General features: G+C 42.7%; 1 protein-coding gene across 4 annotated transcripts; it reads left to right on the forward strand.

Moving 5' to 3' along the window:
* Nucleotides 1-2,384: 2,384 nt before the first annotated feature.
* LOC112080566 (protein max) lies at nt 2,385-16,361 on the forward strand. 4 transcript variants are annotated; one of them, XM_024146366.2, is made up of 4 exons: nt 2,385-2,541; nt 15,210-15,326; nt 15,652-15,835; nt 16,008-16,293. In XM_024146366.2, exons 1-4 carry the CDS (start codon nt 2,506-2,508, stop codon nt 16,193-16,195), a joined length of 525 nt encoding a protein of 174 aa, XP_024002134.1. In that variant the 5' UTR covers nt 2,385-2,505; the 3' UTR covers nt 16,196-16,293. The 4 variants fall into 4 exon arrangements, with proteins under 4 accessions (XP_024002134.1, XP_024002137.1, XP_024002136.1 ...); XM_024146369.2 differs by having other exon boundaries at nt 2,387-2,541; nt 15,210-15,317; nt 15,652-15,790; XM_024146368.2 differs by having other exon boundaries at nt 2,420-2,541; nt 15,652-15,790; nt 16,008-16,361.
* The last annotated feature ends 143 nt before the right edge of the window (nt 16,362-16,504 follow it).

The following is a 16,504-nucleotide window of genomic DNA, read 5'->3' on the forward strand; positions in this document are numbered from 1 at the left end:
AGACGTAAGATAACTTATTTACGTTTTATTTTGTATTATTTTGTGTGGGGGGGGGGGCTGGCTTCTCTTGGTATCCATGAATACAAACCACTGACCAGGTGAATTCAGGTGAAAGCTATGATCCCTTATTGATGTCCCTTTTTAAATCCACTTCAATCAGTGTAGATGAAGGGGAGGAAACAGTCAAATAAGGATTTTTAAGCCTTGAGACAATTGAGACATGGATTGTGTATGTGTACCATTCAGAGGATGAATGGAGATGAGAAAATATTTAAGTGCTTTTGAACAGGGTATGGTAGTAGATGCGTTTGTGTCAAGACCTGCAATGCTGCTGTGTTTTTCATGCTCAACAGTTTCCCGTGTGTATCAAGAACGGTCCACCACCCAAAGGACATCCAGCCAACTTGACACAACTGTGGGAAGCATTGGAATCAACATGGGCCAACATCTTGAACGCTTTCGACACCTTGTAGAGTCCATGCCCCCACGAATTGAGGCTCAATATTAGGAAGGTGTTCTTAATGTTTGGTATACTCAGTGTATAACTTCACATTTCAAAGGATTCTTTGGAGGAGAGGCAGCAAGCTGGCAATGGCTGTATGTTGGCCATTTGTTCATGGAAACGACAGTGAGGGTTGAGGGTAGCATATGGTGTGGGTGGTGATGAATATGGCGTTGGAAAGAGCTGGTTGTTCTATGAACATTGATTCAGTTGATGTAAGTTGTCTAGTTGGGCTCGGTCTGGCCCATCTGACAAAGTCGAGCCTACTTAGGTTTATCATTTGATAGTGTCATTCTCTTTACTGCTAAAGAATCAGTGTCAAACATAACTAATACAAGAAGCACTCTTTAGTGTTTATTTTCAGAATATATCTACTGTAAGATCATCCATTAACTATCAGAGGATCATATGGCATAATTGCAGAATGTCAGGTTGGATAATTTATGTTTATTTATCTGATTGATTAGGTGAACACCAAACATAATCCCACTATGAATACTATAGGTGGCCTGTTTTTTGGGGGGGTATTACAAGTACAAAAAAGTATATATCTAAAAAGTGCAGTTATTTCCTTGATTATCAAATATCATACCCATTTGTGAGACGATAAAATGTTTTACTTGTTCTGCCAATGTTGCATACCATCAGACTGCAGCCAGGGGAATGTTCAGGTGCTGGTAGGGAAACAATGGCTATATGCAGGTCCTATGGAGAGAAGTGTATGCTCGGGGTGGGGAGTGGGGGAGGGCTGCTGAAGCTGAGCTGCCATCTGGCTTATAATCACAGGCTGCAGACGGAGATGCCTGGTTATCATCGCCACCTGCCTACACCCCTATTATTCTTGTGATCAATGGCCTCTGCAAACAAGAATGGTAACCATGCATGCTTAAACAGGAAAAATGTAGATTGTACATACATACGCCTAATTCTGAATAATAATCAGGTAAAGACAGCTATGATGATATTACCAAAGATATTGTTAGGTTTCCCCCCTTTCATCTGTGATATTAATGTGAGCTCTCATCTGTATGTAGTTTGATAATTCCATCAGAATCCCTCCTTAATCAAGGGTAAAAAATGAACACAATTTACAATTTATCAATGTGAATTTACTGATCAGAATCTGTCTGTCTTTCTATGTATCTATGTATCATACCCAGCAGCATACCACCCTGCATACCACTGCTGGCTTGCTTCTGAAGCTAAGCAGGGTTGGTCCTGGTCAGTCCCTGGATGGGAGACCAGGTGCTGCTGGAAGTGGTGTTGGAGGGCCAGTAGGAGGCACTCTTTCCTCTGGTCTAAACAAAGATCCCAATGCCCCAGGGCAGTGATTGGGGACACTGCTCTGTGTAGGGTGCCGTCTTTCGGATGGGACGTTAAACGGGTGTCCTGACTCTCTGAGGTCATTAAAGATCCCATGGCACTTATCGTAAGAGTAGGGGTGTTAACCCCGGTGTCCTGGCTAAATTCCCAATCTGGCCCTCAACCATCACGGTCACCTAATAATCCCCAGTTTACAATTGGCTCTTTCATCCCCCTCCTCCCCCCTGTAACTATTCCCCAGGTCGTTGCTGCAAATGAGAACGTGTTCTCAGTCAACTTACCTGGTAAAATAATGGAAAAATAAAAAAATAAATCTGTAGAAGTCACTGAATTAGGATCAGCTGCCTATTCACCACAAGGTGTACGGTAAAATTATAAAGCAGATATTGTAATGCTATTTTAAAACTTTGTCAGTAATAATACAGTCCAATTACAAAATGGTGACATGATGGTACGCGTTTAATTAATGAGTCACTCCAAGGACACCAATACCCATAAAACATTTCGTCTTCGCACATGCGCTTTACAGGCTGTTGTGTCCATGTGTAGGCGAATCACGTGGAGAGAATCCGTTGATCGTCTTGTCCCTGCTGTAAGAGTTGCTCCGTTCTTGATTTCATTTTGGTTGCTACCTCGCTTTGTTTTTAACACTCCCCCCCTCTCATACATTTCACCGAAGAATGAGCGACAACGAAGATATCGATGTTGACAGTGACGTAAGTTAATGTGCTCGCTCGAGCCTTTGAGGGAAACGCGTGCTTGTTGTACTAGCTAGCTAGTGTAGCTGAACTGGCAGATCAGAAATATTTGACCCAGTAACCTGCAAACCCAGTTAGCTCACATTCTCTCAACAAACGATATTTTATGTATAAAAAAAAAAAAAATTGTCCATCTATGATAATGTCAAACGTTTGACTTACTAGCTAATGTTAGTTAGCGTTACCAGTTTTAGTAGAATGTAGTTAACGTTAGCTAGCGTTAGCCAACACGGAGCTTGCTTGCCTGTTCTATTTGAAGTTAACTGAATGAAAATCGCTTGCTACCTAGCTAACTTGGCTAGACCCTTGGGCATCAACAAACAGCGATGCCTGCGACGCAAAATCCAGCTGTATGATTTGTATATCTTGTAAAATGATAACCCCACCATTACGCTGCTTTGTACTGGGGTTTTCTATCTTGCAAGAAGATAACCCCAAAATTATGCTTAGATGCACTGGTGTCGGAACGCAAACATGGTTACATTAAGACACCTGGAGCTGGTGCCAGATATGGGTCTGAAATCGTACCTCAATGCAGGAATGGGATTAGCTCATGTCCCATTACATTACACATGCATCATTGGATGAAGGAGTCTTTTGTACGGGGAGTTTTAAAAGCCCTGACACTTGGTCTCAACATTAACGTGCAACATCACTTGCAGTCGAGTTTTGGGAGGATAAGAAGCTTCTATTTCATATCAGGGGAAAATACATTTAATACTATGTTCAATTGATACCTTTTTTATAGGGTTAGTGTTCCCACAGTGCCATATCTTCACGAACAGCGCGTGTTGACAGAGGGACCACCTGTGCTAATTCGCTATCTAGCATGGTCCGAACACCTGTGTGCAAAGGCGTCAGCATGCTTCCGTTCGGCTGGCATATGCGAGAAAAAAATATAGTACTGTAGTACTGTTTGTCCATTACCTCAAGTTATCTGTCATTAATTTTGACATTTTTGTAGAGGAGATCATAGTTGCGCATTTTGCTTCTGACTAGGATGTTTGGTGCAGTATTTCAAGTGAAAAAATGTGAATGAGGACGAGTCGTCTCTCCTTGAATGACAACGTGCACTTCATTGAAGAATCCCTACTGTTGACCAATTGCCGACGAGGAGGGCGTAGACTTCGGCTACCGACTTCTGCTTGCCTCGAGGAAAAAGTGTTCTCGAACAACCTGTGCTAATTATCTATCTAGCATCCGCCGAACACCAACCTACAGGAGGTTGGTGGCACCTTAAATTGGGGAGGATGGGCTCGTGGTAATGTCTGGAGTGGAATAGTATCAGTATTCCATTTACTCCGTTCCAGCCATTATTAGGAGCCGTTTTCCCCAAGCTGACCTGTTTGTACACTGTGGGAGAAAGTGTAGTTTGTCAACTGGAGGCACACACAGCATATAGATCTGTACAAAACTCCCACAGTAAGTATTTTTTATTTGAAATATAATTTATTGCTGACATGAAAGATAAGGAGCATGCAGTGCGTTCTGAAAATATTCAGACCCCTTGACTTTTTCCACATTGTTACGTTACAGCCTTATTTTAAAATTGATTAAAATGTTTTTTTCCCTCGTCAATCTGCATACAATATCTCAATAATGACAAAGCAAAAACAGGCTTTTAGAAATGTTTGCTAATGCATAAACTGATACCACATTTACATAAGTATTCAGACCCTTTGCTATGAGACTTGAAATTGAGCTCAGGTGCATCCTGTTTCCATTGATGATCCTTGATGTTTCTACAACTTTGATTGGAGTCCACCTGTGGTAAATTCAATTGATTGGACATGATTTGGAAAGGCACACACCTGTCTATAAGGTCCCACAGTTGACAGTGCATGCCAGAGCAAAAACCTAGACATGAGGTCGACGGAATTGTCCATAGAGCGCCGAAACAGGATTGGGTCGAGGCACAGCTCTGGGGAAGGGTACCAAAACATTTCTGAGGGACAAACTTTTTCAGCCTCCTGAGGGGGAACAGGCACTGTCGTGCCTTCTTCGTGACTGTGCGTGTGTGTTTCGACCATTTTAAGTCTCGTGATTTGGACACGAGGAACTTGAAGCGCTCTACCTGCTCCACAACCTTCCATTGATGTGGGTGGGGGTGTGCTCGTCCCCCCTCATTTCCTGTAGTCCACAATCAGCTCCTTGGTCTTCTTGACTTTGAGGGTGAAGTTCTTGCTCCGGCCCCACACTGCCAGGTCACTGACCTCCTTCCTGTAGGCTGACTCTTGTCGCCGGTGATCAGGTCTGCCACTGTCGTGTCGTCAGCGGACTTGATAATGGCGTTGGAGTCCATACAGTTGTGGGTGAACATGGAGTACAGGAGGGGACTAAGCACACACCCCTGTGGGGCCACTGTTAAGGGTCAGTGTGGTTGAAGGGATGTTGCCTACCCTCACCACATGGGGTTGGCCCATCAGGAAGTCCAGGATCCAGTTGCAGAGGGAGGGGTTCAGACCCAGAGTCCTAAGCTTGGTGACGAGCTTGGAGGGGATAAGGGTGTTGAACGCTGAGCTGTAGTCAATGAACAGCATTCTCACATAGGTGTTCCTCTTTTCTAAGTGGGTGAGAGTAGTTGAGAGAATTTGAGATTGCATCATCTATGGATCTTTTTGGGCAGTATGCACATTTTTATTAGTATTTTTTAAATTTTTAAATTTCACCTTTATTTAACCAGGTAAGCTAGTTGAGAACAAGTTCTCATTTACAACTGCGACCTGGCCAAGATAAAGCAAAGCAGTGCGACCGAAACAACAACAGAGTTACACATGGAATAAACAAGCGTACAGTCAAAAACACAATAGGAAAAGAAGAAAGTCTATATACAGTGTGTGCAAATGGCATGAGGAGGTATGGCAATAAATAGGCCATACTAGCAAAGTAATTACAATTTAGCACATTAACACTAGAATTGGAGTGGGTCTAGAGTAGCGGAGTTAATGTGTGCCATAACCAGCCTCTCAAAGAACTTCATGATTACAGAAGTGACTGTTACAGGGCAGTAATCATTGTGGCATGAAGCCTTAGTTCTTAGGAACAGGAATGATTGTGACTACAAACTGGGACAAGGAGAGGTTGAAAATTGAATGTGAATATGCCTGCTTTTTAGTTTAGCGCCAACCTTGGTGTTAATCCAGGGCTTTTGATTGGGGAAGCAGCAAACCCTCACCGTGGATACCATGTCGCCAATGCATTTTCTAATGAAGCCGGTGGCGGGTGGTTAGCTCATCTATGTTATCGGCAGAGTCTTTAAACATATTCCTATCAGCGCTAGTAAAGTAGTCCTGTAGCTTAACCTCTGATTCTGGAGAGCATTTTTCAACAGAGTGAATCACGGGTACTTACGGTTTCAGCTTCTGCTTGTAAAACAGGAAGCACGAGTACAGAGGCCTGATGTGATTTGCTATATATTTTTTTTGTTTTTAACCTTTTATTTAACTAGGCAAGTCAGTTAAGAACAAATTCTTATTTTCAATGACGGCCTAGGAACATTGGGTTAAACACTTCTTATGGGCAGGTGGGACGGTAGCGTCCCACCTGGCCAACATCCGGTGAAATTGCAGAGCGCAAAATTCAAACTACAGTGTTATAAATATTTAACTTTCATAAAATCACAAGTGTAATACATCAAAATAAAGCTTAACTTCTTGTTAATCCAGCCGCTGTATCAGATGTCAAAAAGGCTTTACGGCGAAAGCACACCATGCAATTATCTGAGGACAGCGCCCTGCATGCAAACACATGAAAAACATATTTCAAACAGGCAGGTGCGACACGAAAGCCAGAAATAACGATATAAAAATACCTTTGATGATCTTCTGTTGGCACTCCAGGTTACTCCAGTTACATCCAGTTACATCACAAATGGTCCTTTTGTTCGATAATGTCCTTTATATCCATAAAAACTCAGTTTAGCTGGCGCGCTTCAGTCAATAATCCACCCAGTTTCCCTCCATCAAAATGCATACAAAATAAGTCCCAAACGTTACTAATAAACTTTTCCAAACAAATAAAACAACGTTAATAATCAAACCTTAGGTACCCTAATACGTAAATAAACTATAAAATTTAAGACGGAGAATCGTTGTCTTTACCGGAGAAAAATACCAAAGAACGCGCTCTCTTCCACGCTCTTGAAAACACTACAGCCAAAATGGGAGCCACCTAGAAAAACTACAATTTCTGGCTCATTTTTCCAAAAACCAGCCTGAAACTTTCTAAAGACTTGACATCTAGTGGAAGCCCTAGGAACTGCAATCTGGGAGGACTTGGCCTTTATAATAAAAGTGATAGCCATTGAAAATAGTGGGAGGCTGAAATTTATTTTTGGGGGGGATGGTTTGTCCTCGGGGTTTCGCCTGCCATATCAGTTTTGTTATACTCAGACAATTTTAACAGTTTTAGAAACTTGTTTTCTATCCAAATATACCAATTATATGCATATCCTAGCTTCTGGGCCTGAGTAACAGGCAGTTTACTTTGGGCATGCTTTTCATCCAGACGTCAAAATACTGCCCCCTACCCAAGAGAGGTTAACTGCCTTGTTCAGAGGCAGAACGACAGATTCTTACCTTGTCAGCTCGGGGATTCGATCTTGCAACCTTTCGGTTACTAGTCCAACGCTCTAACCACTAGGCTACCTGCCGATTAGCGGACGAGGGATGGCCTTGTATGCTTGCTTGTGGGTAGAATATCAGTGGTCTAGGACTGTATCCCCCCCTAGTGGTGTTGGAGACGTGTTGATGGAAGTTGGGCATAGCATGTCTTGGTGACTCCAAATAAAATCTCAGGCAACCAGAAAGGCAGCCTCTGGGTGTAGGGTTTCCTGCTTGTTTATAGCCTTGTACAGTTCGTTAAGGGCCGGCTTGTTATTTTTATTTTCCTGAGGTGGAATGTATACAGCAAGGAACAATAACAGCGGAAAAATCCCTAGGGAGGTAGAGTTGTCATTTGACCATCGGGTATACCAAGACTGGTGAACAGTGGGTCGACACTTCCACCACGTTGGAATTAACCCCTCTTTTGTTGTTAAACGCGACCTACCATTCCATAATGGCTGCTGTGGCTACTGCTAGCTAGCATGAGGACTTATGTGACAACGTTGGATTTCAAAACAAGCAGTATTTAAATCTTCTTGGAGTAGGCTTTTGAAACATATGGCCTTTATCTTTCACCAGCGAGAAATGCTCCTTAAAAAAGGATACTTACTTTGCACACATCCATACAGCTATGGGTGCCTACAGCCAACAAAACTACACTTTTGCTACACTTCTCGAGTTACGCTGACACACAGGTGTTCAGAGCACGCTAGATAGCTAATTAGCACAGGTGGTCGCCTCTGTCTGTTTTCCGTTAAAAAGCACTGTAACATGGAGATATGGCCTTCTGGTAACCCTATAAAAGGTGTGTAGTAATTAGAGGTCGGCCGATTATGATTTTCCAACCCCAATACCGATTATTGTAGGACCAAAAAAATGCCGATACCGATTAAATCAGCCGTTTTCAATTTTATTTATTTATTAATCATAATTTTTGTATATATATATATATTTGTAATAATGGCAATTACAACAATACTGAATGAACAATAAACACTTAACTTCATATAATACATATAAAATCGATTTAGTCTCAAATAAATAATGAAACATGTTTAAACACAGTGTTGGAGAAGAAAGTAAAAGTGCAATATGTGCCATGTAAAAAAGCTAACGTTTAAGTTCCTTGCTCAGAACATGAGAACATATGAAAGCTTGTGGTTAAATATTCCTAGTTATTCAATATTCCCAGTTAAGACGTTTTAGGTTGTAGTTATTATAGGAATTATGACGTGACGACTATTTCTCTTTACTATTTGTATTTCATATACCTTTGCCTATTAGAACATCCAATAGTCACTTCAGTATTGCCAGCCTAATCTCAGGAGTTGATAGGCTTGAAGTCATAAACAGCTCTGTGAAGCAAGCATTGGTAAGAGCTGCTGGCAAACACAGTAAAGTTTGAATGAATGCTTACGAGCGTTCTGCCGCCTACCACTGCTCAGTCAGACTGCTCTATCAAATCATAGACTTAATTATAATAAACACAGAAATACGAGCCGTTGGTCATTAAGTAAAAGCCTTGGTTTCATTCATGTTAACATTAGAAGCCTCCTCCCTAAGTTTTTTTATTCACTGCTTTAGCACACTGCCAACCCGGATGTCCTAGCCGTGTCTGAATCCTGGCTTAGGAAGGCCACCAAAACCCCTGAAATTTCCATCCCTAACTATAACATTTTACGACAAGATAGAACTGCCAAAGGGGGCGGTGTTGCAATCTACTGCAGAGATAGCCTGCAGAGTTCTGTCTTACTATCCAGGTCTGTGCCCAAACAATTTGAACTTCTACTTTTAAAAATCCACCTTTCTAGAAACAAGTCTCTCATCGTTGCCGCTTGCTATAGACCGCCGCACCCTCATAGATATCTTCCTAACCAACCGGCCCTCCAAATACACCTTTGCTGTCTTCAACCAGGATCTCAGCGATCACTGCCTCATTGCTTGTGTCCGTAATGGGTCTGCGGTCAAATGACCACCCCTCATCACTGTCAAACGCTCTCTAAAACACTTCAGCAAGCAGACCTTTCTAATCGACCTGGCCCGCGTATCCTGGAAAAATATTGACCTCATTCCGTCAGTAGAAGATGCCTGGTTATTCTTTAAAAGTGCATTCCTCACGATCTTAAATAAGCATGCCCCATTCAAAACATTTTGAACCAGGAACAGATATAGCCCGTGGTTCACTCCAGACCTGACTGCCCTTGACCAGCACAAAAACATCCTGTGGCGTACGGCATTAGCATTGAATAGCACCCACGATATGCAACTTTTCAGGGATGTTAGGAACCAATATACACAGGCAGTTAGGAAAGCTAAGGCTATCTTTTAACAGAAATTTGCATCCTGCAGCACAAATTCCCCAAAGTTCTGTGGCACTGTAAAGTCCATTGCGAATAAGCGCACCTCTTCCCAGCTGCCCACTGCACTGAGGCTAGGAAACACTGTCGCCACCGATAAATCCATGATAATTGAGAATTTCGATAAGCATTTTTCTACAGCTGGCCATGCTTTCCACCTGGCCACCCCTTCCCTGGTCAACAGCCCTGTACCCCCCACAGCAACTTGCCCAAGCCTCCCACATTTCCTCTTCACCCAAATCCAGATAGCTGATGTTCTGAAAGAGCTGCAAATTCTGGACCCCTACAAATCAGCAGGGCTACACAGTCTGGACCCTCTTTCTAAAAATGTGTGGCCGAAATTTTTGCAACCCCTATTACTAGCCTGTTCAACCTTTTTCGTATCGTCTGAGATCCCCATAGATTGGAAAGCTGCCGCGGTCATCCCCCTTTTCAAAGGGGGAGACACTCTTGACCCAAACTGCTACAGACCTATATCTATCCTACCCTGCCTTTCTAAGGTCTTTGAAAGCCAAGTTAACAAAACAGATCACAGACCATTTCGAATCCCACCGTACCTTCTCCGCTATGCAATCTGGTTTCCGAGCTGGCCATGGGTGCACCTCAGCCACGCTCAAGGTCCTAAACGATATCATAACCACCATCGATAAAAGACAATACTGTGCAGCAGTCTTCATCGACCTGGCCAAGGCTTTCGACTCTGTCAATCACCACATTCTTATCAGCAGACTCAACAGCCTTGGTTTCGCAAATGACGGCCTTGCCTGGTTCACCAACTACTTTGCAGACAGAGTTCAACCTCCAGACGAGCTTCAATGCCATACAACTATCCATCCATGGCCTCCCAACTGCTCTTAAATGCAAGTAAAACTAAATGCATGTACTTCAACCGATCGCTGCCCGCCCGTCCAGCATCACTACTCTGGACGGTTCTGACTGAGAATGTGGACAACTACAAATACCTAGGTGTGTGGTTAGACTGTAACCTCTCCTTCCAGACTCACATTAAGCATCTCCAATCCAAAATTAAATCTAGAATCGGCTTCCTATTTCACAACAAAGCATCCTTCAATCATGCTGCCAAACATACCCTCGTAAAACTGACTATCCTGCCAATCCTTGACTTCGGCGATGTCATTTACAAAATGGCCTCCAACACTACTCGGCAAACTGAATGTCGTCCATCACAGAGCCATCCGTTTTGTCACCAAAGCCCCATATACTACCCACCACTGCGACCTGTATGCTCTCGTTGGCTGGCCCTCGCTTCATATTCATCGCCAAACCCACTGGCTCGCTTCATATTCATCGCCAAACCCACTGGCTCCAGGTCATCTATACGTCTTTGCTAGCTAAAGCCCTGCTTATCTCAGCTCACTGGTCACCATTGCAGCACCCACCCGTAGGATGCGCTCCAGCAGGTGTATTTCACTGGTCACCCCCAAAGCCAATTCCTCCTTTGGCTGCCTTTCCTTCCAGTTCTCTGCTGCCAACGACTGGAACAAATTGCAAAAATCACTGAAGCTGGAGACTCATATCTCCCTCACTAACTTTAAGCACCAGCTGTCAGAGCAGCTCACATATCACTGCACCTGTACATAGCCCATCCAACTACCTCATCCCCATACTGTTATTTTTTTGTTTGTTGCTCCTTTGCACCCCAGTATCTCTACTCGCACATCTCACTCCAGTGTTTAAATTGCTATATTGTTATTATTTTGCCACTATGGCCTATTTATTTCCTTATCTTACCATTTGCACATACTGTATATAGACTTTCTATTGTGTTATTGACTGTATGTTTGTTTATTCCATGTGTAACTCTGTTGTTTGTCGCACTGCTTTATCTTGGCCAGGTCGCAGTTGTAAATGAGAACTTGTTCTCAAGTAGCCTACCTGGTTAAATAAAGGTGAAATAAAAATGAATATGGTCAATCCGGAAACTATCATTTTGAAAACAAAACGTTTATATACTTTCAGTGAAATATGGAACCGTTCTGTATTTTATAGAACGGGCGGCAACCCTAAGTCTAAATATTGCTCTTATATTGAACAACCTTTAATGTTCTGTCATTATTATGTAAAAGTCTGGCAAGTTAGTTCACAACGTGCCAGGCGGCCCAAACTGTTGCATGTACCCTGACTCTGCGTGCAATGAACGCAAGAGAAGTGACACAATTTCCCTAGTTAATATTGCCTGCTAAATATGCAGGTTTAAAAATATATACATACTTCTGTGTATTGATTTTAAGAAAGGCATTGGTGTTCATTGGTGTAACGATTGTGCTTTTTTTGCAAATGCGCTTTTGTTAAATCATCCCCCGTTTGGCGAAGTAGGCTGTGATTCGATGATAAATTAACAGGCACCGCATTGATTATATGCAACGCAGGACAAGCTAGTTAACCTATTAATATCATCAACCATGTGTAGGTAACTAGTGATTATGTGAAGATTGATTGTTTTTTATAAGATTAGTTTAATGCTAGCTAGCAACTTACCTTGCTGCACTCGCGTATCAGGTGGTCTGCCTGCCACACAGTTTCCTCGTGGATTGCAATGTAATCGGCCATAATCGGTGTCCAAAAATGCAGATTACCGATTGTTATGAACTTGAAAATCGGCCCTAATTAATCGGTCGACCTCTATTTATGTTTATGTTTCCAAAAACCTTAAGAGAAGCGTTTATGTTCAGAACGAGAGTTGGGACAACTTGTTTTTTTACCCATTTTTTACCCTCCCCAATTTCGTGATATCCAATTGGTAGTTAGTCTTGTCCCATCGCTGCAACTCCCAATTCCCATGAGCCATGCGTCCTCTGAAACACGAACCTGCCAAGCCGCACTGCATCTTGACCCACTGCTCGCTTAACCCGGAAGCCAGCCGCAACAATGTTTCGGGGGAAACACGGTACAACTGGCAACCGAAGTCAGCGTGCATGAGCCCAGCTAGAGCGCGATGGGACATCCCTGCCGGACAAACCCTCCTCTAACCCGGACAACACTGGGCCAATTGTGCTCTGCCTCATGGGTCTCTGGGTCACGGCCGGCAGCGACACAGCCCGGGTTTGAACCTGGGTCTGTAGTAACGCCTCAATCACTGCGATGCAGTGCTTTAGACCGCTGCGCCACTCGGGAGAAGTGTTGGGACTCTTAACAAACCTCCCCTGGCCAGAATATACTATCAATGTGTGCTATAGGTAGTTTGTGTCTATGAATGGGTCAATGGGTGCTAAAGGTTAATATTACCCCATCAACACGGTTGCGAGGTCAGCTAAGCTCGTGCAGAGAAGTGTACAAGGGCAGTGCCATTTTTCCAAAGTTAGCTAGCTAGGTAACTCTTTTAGAGGTAATTTTATCTAGCTACATGTATCTATGAGGCTTATGAAAGGGTAATTCCATCATATGCCTAAACACATCCTATATTTAGCTGGCTAGCAGTACGAAATTACCCATTCCTTTAGTTTGTTTTCTTGCAAGAAACTTGTAAACCTTGCGGCTTAACATAAACATGTCTGATGGGTAAACTCCGTATCAAACTAGTATCACTCTATGCAGAGGATGCCATTCAAAAGTCATGTCATTTTTGGCTGTGTACTATGCACCCCCATGAGAGGGAATAATATACATTGTGTCCCTTCATCACAATTACACATTGATTTAGTCTTTTGACAGGTTGTTCACACTTCATCAATAGGTGAAAAGACAATGCATTCATTGCATTTGCAGCTGTTTGTTTCTGTTAAAGCCCAGAAAGCAGCATACAGTGCTTTTGGAAAGTATTCAGACCTCTTGACTTTTTCCACATTTTGTTACCTTACAGCCTTGTTCTAAAATTGATTCAATCATTTTTTCATCAGCAATCTACATACAATACCCCATCATGACAAAGCAAAAACATGTTTAGAAAATGTAGCAAATTAATAAAATAAGAAAAAAACAGAAATTGCATTTACCTACGTATTCAGACCCTTTTACTCAGTACTTTGTTAAAGCACCTTTGGCAGCGATTACAGCCTCAAGTCTTCTTGGGTATGACACTACAAGCTTGGCACACCTGTATTTGGGGAGTTTCTCCCATTCTCTGCAGATCCTCTCAAGCTCTGTCAGGTTGGATGGGGGAGCGTCGCTGCAAAGCTATTTTCAGGTCTCTCCAGATGTTCGATCGGGTTCAAGTCCGGGCTCTGGCTGGGCCACTCAAGGACATTCAGAGACTTGTCCTGAAGCCACTAGTGCATTGTCTTAGGGGCCTTTTGGCAAACTCCAAGCGGGCTGTCATGTGCCTTTTACTGAGGCGTGGCTTCGGTCTGGCCACTCTACCATAAAGGCTTGATTGGAATGCTGCAGAGATAGTTGTCCTTCTGGAAGGTTCTCCCATCTCCACAGAGGAACTCTGGAGCTCTGTCAGTGACCATCGGGTTCTTGGTCACCTACCTGACCAAGGCCCTTCTCCCCCGATTTGTTCAGTTTGGCCAGGCAGCCAGCTCTAGGAAGAGTCTTGGTGGTTCCAAACGTCTTCCATTTAAGAATGATGGAGGCCACTGTGTTCTTGGGGACCTTCAATGCTGCAGAATTTTTTTGGGTACCCTTCCCCAGATCTGTGCCTTGACACAATCCTGTCTCTGAGCTCTACGGACAATTCCTTCGACCTCAAGGCTTAGTTTTTGCTCTGACATGCACTCTCAACTGTGGGACCTAATATAGACAGTTGAATTTACCACAGGTGGAATCCAATCAAGTTGTAGAAATATCTCAAGGATGATCAATGGAAACAGGATGCATCTGAGCTCAATTTCGATTCTTAGCAAATGGTCTGAATACCTATGTAAATAAGGTCATTCTGTTTTGGATTTTTATTTAATTTTTTAAAATCTGTTTTCACTGTCATTATGTGGTACAAAACCGAATGTTAAAATTAAGAACTGGAAGCATAGAAATAGTGCACATAGAACAGATTTACACTTCTTAGACTTGCTTTCAATGAAAATGACAGATCTATAACTTACATTTTTATGTGAATTTGGTCAGTTGCCAAAAAAGTTACATATTGTAGCTTTTAAAGGGATAGTTCACCCAAATTACACATTGGTTTCCTTACCCTGTAAGCAGTCTATGGACAAGGTATGACAGCAATCCATGCTTTGGTTTAGTTTCCCTTGTACTGTTTCCACATGCTAATGTTCTAGCATTTATGGCATAAATCCCATTTGTCATGGGACCAATATTAGCATTTTTCGCACATGTCCAAATCTTTAAAAATCTCAAATGTATTGTGAAGCTCAAGTCACTTAGATGTTTTGAACATGTGTGAAAAATGCTAATATTGGTCCCATGACTTTAATGGGTTTTGTGCCACCAATACCTGGTCTATAGACTGCTTACAGGGTAAGGAAACCAATGTAATTTTGTAGTTTGGGTGAAATATCCCTTTAAATCGTGCATCAGTCTATATTTATCCTTACTGTTACTAGGATCAACTCATTAGCAATGTGTTAAATCATTGAGTTCAGATTCTAATGGGGATTAAAATGGACAGCCTATGTTTAAAAAATAACTTCAACATTGGAGGAAGAAGCCAACTTTAAAATGTTTGCTTTAACATTTGGCCACATTAGGCCTATTGCTAGTTTGGGTTGACATTGATTCCTCTGTGAATCTCTTTTTGCAGGCTGACAAACGAGCACATCACAATGCGCTGGAGCGCAAACGTAGGGACCACATTAAAGACAGCTTCAGCAGTTTACGGGACTCTGTGCCTGTGTTACAAGGGGAGAAGGTTAGTGAAGTTAGTAATCGCTATTTTCTACTTTCCAGCTCTGTCGGACTGTAAAACAAATGCAATATGAAGTTAGTTTGTATGAATGTCCAAATGTATTAATGCTAAATGTACTACTGTAGCAATGATGATCAAATAAGCCTCACCTATTATTTTGAATGGTTTATTTTCCATGAGTTAAATCAGCTTGGAATGATACTTGGTTCCAATAAGCTAATGGTATTTAGCCTAATCTTGAATAACTAGGCCCCAGCAGTGCGTGTCATCTGTAATGCTCTGATAAGGACAAATGAAACATTGCCTCATGGCTGAGTTTTTAATTTGCTGCTGACAGCAATCTGTCAAACAGGCTTCCCGAGCTCAGATCCTAGACAAAGCCACAGACTACATCCAGTACATGAGACGGAAAAACCACACACACCAGCAGGACATTGACGACCTGAAGAAGCAGAATGCAATGCTAGAGCAGCAGGGTGAGTGTGGGCTCAAGGCCCAGGGACAACTGCAGGTGCAGGAGGGTGAGTCATGGTGTGTCTTGGTCATGGGCACTACTGATCAGAACCATACTTGCACTACGTACGCTCTGCTTCTGATGGCCTTTATTGCATTATCCCAGTGAACAATGTTTCATGGTGGAGAAGGGAGAGACATACTTATCCTATTGTTCTGTGTTTCTCTGGTTGATTTTAGTCCGTGCACTGGAGAAGGCCAAAGGGAACACTACTCTCCAGGCCAACTACTCTTCCTCTGACAGCAGCTGGTACACCAACCCCAAGGGGAGCACAGTGTCTGCCTTCGATGGAGGCTCCGACTCCAGCTCTGAATCAGAGACAGAGGAGCCGGCCAATAGAAAGAAGCTGCGTGTGGAGCCCATCTAGACTCCATCCACAGTGTTATCACCAGAGAGACTCTTATCCACCAGCCCCCTCCTCCTCCTGTTCAGTCTGTTTCCATCTTTCTCATGCCAGTCCAGGAGACAGAGGGAAGACCATGTGAGAAAGGTGTGATCATGGCTTTTCCAACATTTTGTTACATTACAGCCTTATTCTAAAATGGATTATAATGTTTTTTAAATGTATGCGCATTACCCCATAATGACAAAGCAAAAACTGGTTTTTAGACATTGTTGCACATTCATTAAAAATAAACATATCACATTTACACAAGTATTCAGACCCTTTACTCAG

Source organism: Salvelinus sp. IW2-2015, unplaced genomic scaffold (genome assembly GCF_002910315.2).
Source record: "Salvelinus sp. IW2-2015 unplaced genomic scaffold, ASM291031v2 Un_scaffold16374, whole genome shotgun sequence".
Lineage (NCBI taxonomy): Eukaryota > Metazoa > Chordata > Actinopteri > Salmoniformes > Salmonidae > Salvelinus > Salvelinus sp. IW2-2015.

What these genes read in the sequence shown, in the direction of transcription:
- LOC112080566 (XM_024146366.2), top strand. Translation starts at nt 2,506, where the DNA reads ATGAGCGACAACGAAGATATCGATGTTGACAGTGAC. An exon ending in ATATCGATGTTGACAGTGAC is followed by an intron (nt 2,542 to 15,209) that starts GTAAGTTAATGT and finishes CTCTTTTTGCAG; the next exon opens with GCTGACAAACGAGCACATCA. An exon ending in AAGGGGAGAAGGTTAGTGAA is followed by an intron (nt 15,327 to 15,651) that starts GTTAGTAATCGC and finishes TGCTGCTGACAG; the next exon opens with CAATCTGTCAAACAGGCTTC.